The following is a 9,708-nucleotide window of genomic DNA, read 5'->3' as shown; positions in this document are numbered from 1 at the left end:
CTACGTCCAGGAACCATGCGCGCTCCTGCGGCCGATCACGCGCGCTCCCGGCCTGCGGTTCGTTAGCCAGGCAATCAGTGAATCGAGCTATGGTGCCCGATCACTGATTCCTCTCCCCCGCTGAAAAAGCGACAGCTTCTCTCGGAAGCTTAGCTTTTTCTGGCTGTTGCCCCTCCCCCATGCGTCTGTCTAAGCGTATGTTACGCTTTGAGTGACGTCATGTAAACAAAATCATGGCCGCCATCTTGTGGCCAAAAAGTAAAACTACAAGTAAAAAAAATAAAACTCAAGACACATTTACATTATAAAACTATTGTTTACATCCCACCCTCCCAAAAATACCCAAATATAAAAAAAACAAAAAATTACAATAAAAAAACAAAAAACATGTAAATATTTACCTAAGGGTCTAAACTTTTTAACCACTTCACCACTGAGGGGTTTTACCCCCTGACCACCAGAGCAATTTTCACCTTTCAGCGCTCCTTCCATTCATTCGTCTATAACTTTATCATTACTTATCGCAATGAAATGAACTATATCTTGTTTTTTCCGCCACCAATTAGGCTTTCTTTAGGTGGGACATTATGCCAAGAATTATTTTTTTCTAAATGTGTTTTAATGGGAAAATAGGAAAAATGTGGGGAAAAAAAATTATTTTTCAGTTTTCGGCCATTATAGTTTTTAAATAATGCATGCTACTGTAATTAAAACCCATGAAATTTATGTGCCCTTTTGTCCCGGTTATAAAACCGTTTAAATTATGTCCCTATCACAATGTTTGGCGCCAATATTTCATTTGGAAATAAAGGTGCATTTTTTTCAGTTTTGCGTCCATCCCTAATTACAAGCCCATAGTTTATAAAGTAACAGTGTTATACCCTCTTGACTTAAATATTTAAAAAGTTCAGTCCCTAAGGTAACTAATTATGTATTTTTTTTAATTGTAAATTTTTGAATTTTTTTTTAATTACAAAAAAAAAAAAAAATGGGGAGTGTGGGAGGTAATGAGTTAATTTTTTGTGTAAAAGTCATTTATTTGTATGTGAAAAATGTGTAGGGTGTAGTTTACTATTTGGCCACAAGATGGCCACAGTAACTTTTTGCTTTATTGCGACCTCCAAGCCTCCTTCCGGAAGCTTGGAGGAAGAATAAGGAGGCTGGACACGTGAGTTTCTTCTCACAATGATCGCGCTGCCCATAGGAGAGCAGCGGGTCATTGTGGGGCTTAGATCAACGAACGGGAATGGATTTTCCCGTTCATTGATCTCCGGGCGAGCGGGCGGCGGCGTGTTTACTAGCGGCGGGCGGCGTGTTTACGAGCGGGAGCGCGGACAGCGTCGGGAACGCGGAAAGTACGTATTTCTCCGTCCCTGGTTGTCAAAGGATGGAAAAAGGGGCGGAGAAATACGTACGCGAGGGGGTAAAGTGGTTAAATATCAATGTAAAGATGAAATATTTCCAATTTTTTTTATTTTAAACTTGTAAATAGTGATAGATGCAAAACGGAAAAAATGCACCTTTATTTCCAAATAAAATATTGTCGCCATACATTGTGATAGGGACATAATTTTAACGGTGTAATAACCGGGACATATGGGCAAATACAATACGTGAGTTTTAATTATGGAGGCATGTATTATTTTAAAACTATAATGGCTGAAAACTTAGAAATAATGAATTTTTTCCGTTTTTTTCTTATTCTTCCTGTTAAAATGCATTTACAGTAAAGTGGCTCTTAGCAAAATGTAGCCCCCAAAGAAAGCCTAATTGGTGGCGGGAAAAACAAGATATAGATCAGTTCATTGTGATAAGCAGTGATAAAGTTATAGGCTAATCAATGGGAGGGGAACATTGCTCAAGTGAAAACGACGGAACGCGAATGGGTTAACCATGAGTACAGAAAAAACATTTGGTCCCAGTTATTTATGGACTGCTTTAATTAAAACATTCAACAAGAATGGGAATACTAGCGAGTGGGAGCAGCCCTGCAGAGATGTTCGAGCTTTGTATAGGAAGAAGTTACATAGAAGCAAGACCTGTGTGGCTCGTATTTTTGTACAAAGTCAGGGATATAGCTGGGAAAAGGACAGTGACGTGAAAAACAATGTAGCTTGAACGGAATTCAAAGTAGGCAGAGCCTTTAAAAACTGGTGGTGGGCTAACTCACCCATGTCGCCGCCTATAGCCGATGCAGTCCACATCTTGTTCCATCTCTCCAGTACTTCCTCCTTTAAACCCAGAAGGAGGAAGTATTGGAGTGATGTGGACAGTGATTAAATGCAACGTCTATAGGTGTTGACAAACGCTAGTTAACGCCCCTGTCACAGCCACAACTTTAAAGGCTCCATTTTCTTGGAATGCAAATCCTAATGTAAGAGTTTGTTCTCAATTCTGAGATTAAATGTAAAGACATTTACAGATGAGGGGTAGTGAAAAGCATAGATAAGTTTAGCCTGGGCATTTATGATAAAATGTAGAAATATAAAAAGACAACACATTAGTCGTATTTTGGTGAGGATGCATGGGTGGAAGGAGAGGTTTATGATGCTGGTTGTAAAAGAAGATGTAAAGAGAAAACAGTACAGAGTCAAGGACTGGACCTTGAGAAAAAAGTGTGTGTGTGTGTGTGTGTGTGTGTGTGTGTGTGTGTGTGTGTGTGTGTGTGTGTGTGTGTGTGTGTGTGTGTGTGTGTGTGTGTGTGTGTGTGTGTGTGTGTGTGTGTGTGTGTGTGTGTGTGTGTGTGTGTGTGTGTGTGTGTGTGTGTGTGTGTGTGTGTGTGTGTGTGTGTGTCAACTGGTCTTTCCACATATTGTTACAAAGAACTAAGCACCACAGCACAAAGTTATAGCTAAAATCCTTTTTTAATAATTATTTACTACGTTATCAAATATATTAAGACAAATCGCCACAATGAATTAATTAGGGCTGCGTAGCAGCAATAACAAGCATGCAATTCCAGTGCCGACACTGAAACAAAGAATTCTGGAAAAGAGGTTGTATTAAATTGATGGAAACACGATGTCATAAATCTCTTCATAATGTTCAACAAAATGCTCTTCCAGCCCCTCAGTGATGAATTCAGCCAGATCATAGTAATCTTTCTTATTTTCTGATGGGAGAATTATACAGGTAACACCAGCTCTTTTAGCCTGTAAAGAAAAACACATTGGGCATGATTCACAAAGCTTTTTCACATTATCTGTCTTTTAAGCTCCCACAGAGCAAAAATATAATATAATTAAGGTAAGAAAAAAGCAATTAACGATACTAGACTAGCTTTTGTCTAATGTTTCATGGTCTAGTTCTGATACTCACATGCCCAGTGAAGGCACTTTTGAAAGTGGAAAGAGATCAGCATGAGTTTTGTAATGAATCTGCCCCTATACCGTACCATATGCTGCAAACTGTGGTGCATTGTTATGACACCTTTTCCTCATGAAAAACATTACATTTTTGTGTTACAGAAAATCTTCTGTTAGATAAGAACAGACAGCCTAGACTCCCCTTCTAAAATGTATCAACACACTTTGGATACCCATGATACCGAACAGAACTGGATGTTCAATTGCTGTCTAGTAAAGCCCACCCCTTCATATGTGCCATTGCAAACAAGATAATCAATATTCCGCACCTCCAATTGTGGTCAGGGCCTGTTTCCACTACAGCAAAATATGCTACGTTTCCCCACATGCGAGTTGAACAGGTAAACGCTGCCTATTTCATCAACAGCATGCCGTCCAAATCACATATCGCATGCCAGTGCAATTCTGGACAGCATGCTGCAGTTTTCTGGCTACAGTAATCTGGCTGCAGCTTTGTATCTGCATGGGTGCCATGTCCAATTCAGAAACTGATGTAACACCCAGTGGAAATGGGCCCTAAATGTGGATAATCTGTGTACTGTATATAAAAAACCATTACCATATATAAAAAAAAATATGTATAGTCCATCTTATTTTATCACTACTTCCTTGCCCAATTGCTAACTAAAGAACTAGGTCTCATGAGTACTAACCGTGGCAATGCTACAGTCTGAGCAATAAAAAAAAATATTTTGGCTTCACTTAACCACTTGCCGACCGCACGCTTATACCGTGCGTCGGCAAAGTGGCAGCTGCAGGACCAGCGACGCAGTATTGCGTCGCCAGCTGCAGCCTAATTAATCAGGAAGCAGCCGCTCCTGTCAATTCACGGCGGGGGGCTCCGTGAATAGCCTGCAGGCCGCCGATGGCGGCTCGCAGGCTAAATGTAAACACAAGCGGAAATAATCCGCTTTGTTTACATTTGTACGGCGCTGCTGCGCAGCAGCGCCGTAAGGCAGATCGGCGATCCCCGGCCAATCAGCGGCCGGGGATCGCCGCCATGTGACAGGGGACGTCCTGTCACTGGCTGCACAGGACGGATAGCGTCCTGTGCAGCCCAGATCTCCCGGGGGTGGCAGGTAGGAGAGGGAGGGGGAGGATTTCGCCGCGGAGGGGGGCTTTGAGGTGCCCCCCCCCCCGCAAAATGCCAGCCAGGAGGAGCGATCAGACCCCCCCTGCACATCATCCCCCTAGTGGGGAAAAAAGGGGGGCGATCTGATCGCTCTGAGTGCCCTTTGATCTGTGCTGGGGGCTGCAGAGCCCACCCAGCACAGATCACCTAAAACAGCGCTGGTCCTTAAGGGGGGGTAAAGGGTGGGTCCTCAAGTGGTTAAAATCAAAGCTGATTTACCGCAACAGCGTGGCATAACGAGGTATTTATCCCGGGGCAAAATTCCATGACTTTCCAGGTCGTGCATTTTGCTGCCCGGGGGAGGCAGAGCTTTGCGCTGTAGCTTTGATTTTACTGCTTAACATACCGTATATACTCGCATATAAGCCACATTTTTGAGCACAAAAACATGCTCAAAAGTCGTCCCCCCCCCCCCCCCCCCCGGCTTATATGCTAGTAACTGCCCCCCGGGTGCCCTCCCAACTAGTCACTGAGGAGTGTAAGGGATTGTGCAATGATCCCACACTCATGTACTGCATCCCCGGCTGCCTTTTACGTCCCTGCACACCCGCGGCAACAGTGTGTAATCCAGCATTACAACTGACCTGTGTCCCCTGATAAACTGTAGCAGAGAGAGACATTGCCACTGATCCACGGACACACAGTTTAAAATGAAGTTGCCACTTCCTCCAGGGCTCCCCACTGTGTCAATTTCTGTGGTAGCTTAGAAGCAGTGCGTGTATCAGAGTCACGTGCAGCTCTGGGGATTCCCTTGTCTCTCTGCCCAGCTCCGTTTCTCAAGGCGCCACTAGATGGCGTCATATGAGACACAGGAAAAGACAGAGAGGCAAGGAAATTCCCAGAGCTGCACAAGACTGATACATGCACTGCTTCTGAGCTACCACTGAAATGGGCACAGCCTGGAGCCCTAGAGGAAGTGGCAAATTTGTTTCAAACTCTGCTACAACTTATCAGGTGCCACAGGTCAGTTGTAGTGCTGGGTTACACTATGTTGCCGCAGGGGTGAAGGGACATGAGAGGGAGGAGCAGCACATGAGTGTGGGATCATTGCACGATCCCTTATACAAGTCAGTCCCCCTTGTGCTGGTGGTTACACATGTCATGCCAGCCTGCCAGTCAGTCCAGTCAACATGTTGTTCCTTATCCCTATCCTGCTAGCCAGACACTCCAGTCCACACTTCTTATTGTTGGCCCTTCCATACCAGCCAACCAGTCCAGCCATACAAGCCTGCCAGTCCAGCCATACAAGCCCACATGTTGTCCTTTCCTGCTAGCCAGACCCTCATTTTAATCATATGAAGGGTTGGAATGATACTGAACTCAGGATTTCCTTTCCATTGATACTGTGGAGGGGGCTATACTGAGGGAGGGGGATTATATGAGAGTCAATCACTTTATCCAGTTTTTTAAAGGAAAAGTGGGTACCTCGGCTTATATGCGACCCACATATAAGCCGAGGTACCCACTTTTCCTTTAAAAAACTGCTTATATGCGAGTATATACGGTAAGTGAGCAATAAAAAAAAGCAAATTATTTTGGCTTCAGACAGTTACAATGCTCCAAACTGTCCACTATAAAATATAGGTCATCCCTAGAAGGATACTACATCAAACATTGATTTGACGCCTATGTAATATAAACCCTTGAATTCCTGTCTGGCCCTCTAATAAAACTATAAACACTAAATATGATCTTACCTACCAAATCATCTTTCTGGTAAACGTAACTTTCATTCTAGTATGATTGCTGGGTAGAAGTTTCATTGCTGTAAACTATTCTGCTGCAGTAACTGAGCCTGCCCTGCTTTGCACCACTCTGCAGCTGGATGAAGGCTGGTACCGCAGGAGCGGAGAACTGTTTTTACAGTAAAGAATGATTTTGCAGGCGAGACCGAGTTTTGTGTTAACGGGAAATAGAAGAGAAAAGGTCATCACTGCTAGCAAAATACTTTATTCTTTCACCGTGACGCTGATTTTTCTAGCAGTACCAACCTTTTCTCTTCTATTGCGGAATAAGAGAAACATAGGTCTCACCTGCAAAATCATAACCTTCACTCTTACTGTTAACACGAGCGTTTAATGGTGGATTGCGCATTTAAGTGGTGCATTGCAGTGCGTTACAATGCCGACGTTACACTGCACCGCAATGCACCACTGTGAACGGGGCCTAAGCAAATTTATTTCAGGGTTTCCTAGTGGCGATATTGAAATTGGACCAATCAAAATCTGCTGCAACTGCATTTGATAGGTCCTGTTTAAGGAAAAAAAATCTGTTGTGTTGCACGTACAAAGCTTGTTGCCTAGCAGCGATCAGTACTTATAACTCCGGCAACCATATACAGACAAGCCGATAGACTTCAGGCTGTGAGTTCTGTTACTACGTGGGGTGGGGGGCAATGGGCCGACAGAACGGCATCATGTGGAAGCCGGGTGAGTGGGGAGGACAATGCTCGCGGTTGACGCTCAAGCAGATCTAAGACGACAGGGCATATAAGACGAACGCCAACTTTTCCAGTTAAAATATACATTTTAGGATATACTCGTCCTATAAGACTACTCCTCTTGACTCTTGGACATTTGTATACTGTACTGGTGCTATACTGTATAAACAGGTACAGATACTGGTGCTGTACTGTATGTGGTACCCAGTATACAACTAGCCAATCACGGCAAGCAATGTACCTTACCGGCGATTGGTTGTTTTTTGTATACAAAGCCTGCTTGGACAGCTATCCTGGTCTCCAAGACTATCAGAGCGGTAGCGCAAACATGCCTATTACACCCATCTGGCCCGTCCTTGTATACTATTACCTCCTTCTCTACCTCCTCCTCTGCCTCTCAGATCTCGCACATGCGCGCCTGAGCAGCTTCACTGCAGTCCTCAGGAGTAAGATCTGAGGGGCAGAGACGGAGGTAAGGTAATGGGATACAAGGGCACGCCAGACAGGTGAAAAAGGCATGTTGCTGCTTTCATGCGGTCGCTGCATACGGTGGGGATGCAGCTGTGGATGTTTTTTGAGCTCCCCCCATCATATGTGGCAACCGCAGATTCTCCAGTCCGGCACTTTGGAACTTAGGATATGTATGCTGGGAATAGTGGAAGACATTCCGATATCTAAAACACCAATTATTGCTGTTAAGAATTTTATTACATTATGCTAAAAAAGCATTAAAGGGACACTTAAGTCAAACAAAAAAAATGAGTTTTACTCACCTAGGGCTTCCAATAGCCCCCTGCAGCTGTCCGGTGCCCTCGCCATCTCCCTCCGATCCTCCTGGCCCCGCCGGCAGCCACTTCCTGTTTCGGTAACAGGAGCTGACAGGCTGGGGACGCAAGTGATTCTTCGCGTTCCTGGCCACAATAGCGCCATCTATGCTGCTATAGCATATATCATATACTATATAGCAGCATAGAGGGTGCTAATGTGTCTGGGAACGCAAAGAATCACTCGCGTCCCCAGCCTGTCAGCTCCTGTCACCGAAACAGGAAGTGGCTGCTGGCGGGGCCAGGAGGATCGGAGGGAGACGGCGAGGGCACCGGACAGCTGCAGGGGGCTATTGGAAGCGCTAGGTGAGTAAAACTCTTTTTTTTTTTTGTTTGACTTAAGTGTCCCTTTAATGCTAAAATGGAAATTATCTTCCCTTTACTCCCTGTTAGACTGGATAAAATTGGTCAATATGGCGTTACCATTATATAAGCTAACCTATCAAGCACGCAACCAGCCCAAGAAGTTTGATAAAGTATGGTATAAGTGGGTAGATACCTCGGAAACCACAATTCCTCATCTTGATATAACTGTAGCTATACAGGACCTTCACCAGGTATAAGAATTGGGGGCAATTAGGTTTTTTTTTTCCCTCACGCTTCGTTAACTCTCACTGTTTAGAATAAATAGATCGGCAAGCAAGATCATGTCGGTATAGTGGACGTTTTTTTTGTGTGACTGCGTTAAAGAGACTCTGAAGAATAAATCTCGCTTTAGAGCTCATAGTTAGCAGGGGCACGTGTGCCCCTGCTAAACCGCCGCTATAGCGCCGCTGAACGGGGGCCCCTTCACCCCCAAACCCCCCACTGCGACACTTGGTCGCAGACTTGGTCGCTGATGGAGGCAGGGCTAACGGCTGCAGCCCTGCCTCCAGTCGCGTCTGTCAGCGGCGCATCGCCGCCTCTCCCCTGCCCCTCTCAGTGAAGGAAGACTGAGAGGGGCGGGGGAGAGGCGGAGATACGCGCTGACAGACGCGCGTGGGGCAGGGCTGCGGCGGTTAGCCCTGCCCCAACCAGGAAGCGCTCCCCCGCATTACGGAGGGTATTTGGGGGAACAGGGACCCCCGTTAAGCCGCGGGATAGCGGCGGTTTAGCAGGGGCACATCTATGAGGTCTGAAGCGAGATTTATTCTCGCTTCAGACTCTCTTTAACCACTTCCCGACCGCCTAACGCACAGAGGCGGGCGGGAAGTGGAGCCCTGAAGGACCGGCTCACCCACAGAGGCGGCGGTCCATTTAAGGGCATGGGCGGAGCGATCGCGTCATCCGTGGCGCGATCCTCCGCCGGCGCCTGTCACCGCTCGCCCGCCGCAACATCCCGCCGGCTATACGGAAGCGCCGGCGGGATGTTAACCCCGCGATCGCCGCATACAAAGTGTATAATACACTTTGTAATGTTTACAAAGTGTATTATACAGGCTGCCTCCTGCCCTGGTGGTCCCAGTGTCCGAGGGACCACCAGGGCAGGCTGCAGCCACCCTAGTCTGCACCCAAGCACACTGATTTCTCCCTCCCCTGCCCCAGATCGCCCACAGCACCCCTCAGACCCCCCCCTGCCCACCCCCCAGACCCGTTTGCACCCAATCACCCCCCTAATCACCCATCAATCACTCCCTGTCACTATCTGTCAACGCTATTTTTTTTTTTATCCCCCCCCCCTGCCCACTGCCCCCTCCTGATCACCCCCCACCCCTCAGATTCTCCCCAGACCCCCCCCCCCCCTGTGTACTGTATGCATCTATCCCCCCTGATCACCTGTCAATCACCTGTCAATCACCCATCAATCACCCCCTGTCACTGCCACCCATCAATCAGCCCCTAACCTGCCCCTTGCGGGCAATCTGATCACCCACCCACACCAATAGATCGCCCGCAGATCCGACATCAGATCACCACCCAAACGCAGTGTTTACATCTATTCTCTGCTCTAAACACCCACTAATTACC

General features: G+C 46.3%; 1 protein-coding gene across 3 annotated transcripts in view; it reads right to left on the bottom strand.

The window, feature by feature from the left end:
- Positions 1-2,845: 2,845 nt before the first annotated feature.
- The window catches only part of LONP1 (lon peptidase 1, mitochondrial), a 104,558-nt gene continuing 97,695 nt past the window's right edge, over positions 2,846-9,708 (bottom strand). For all 3 annotated transcript variants that reach the window (XM_068233733.1, XM_068233732.1, XM_068233734.1), the window contains exon 18: positions 2,846-3,152. In XM_068233733.1, coding sequence (XP_068089834.1) covers positions 3,003-3,152 — 150 coding nt within the window. In that variant the 3' untranslated portion in view covers positions 2,846-3,002. The remainder of the gene's footprint in view (positions 3,153-9,708) is intronic.

This window comes from Hyperolius riggenbachi, chromosome 1, assembly GCF_040937935.1.
Source record: "Hyperolius riggenbachi isolate aHypRig1 chromosome 1, aHypRig1.pri, whole genome shotgun sequence".
In the NCBI taxonomy this organism is placed as follows: domain Eukaryota; kingdom Metazoa; phylum Chordata; class Amphibia; order Anura; family Hyperoliidae; genus Hyperolius; species Hyperolius riggenbachi.
This window is presented reverse-complemented; position numbering and strand designations above follow the sequence as displayed.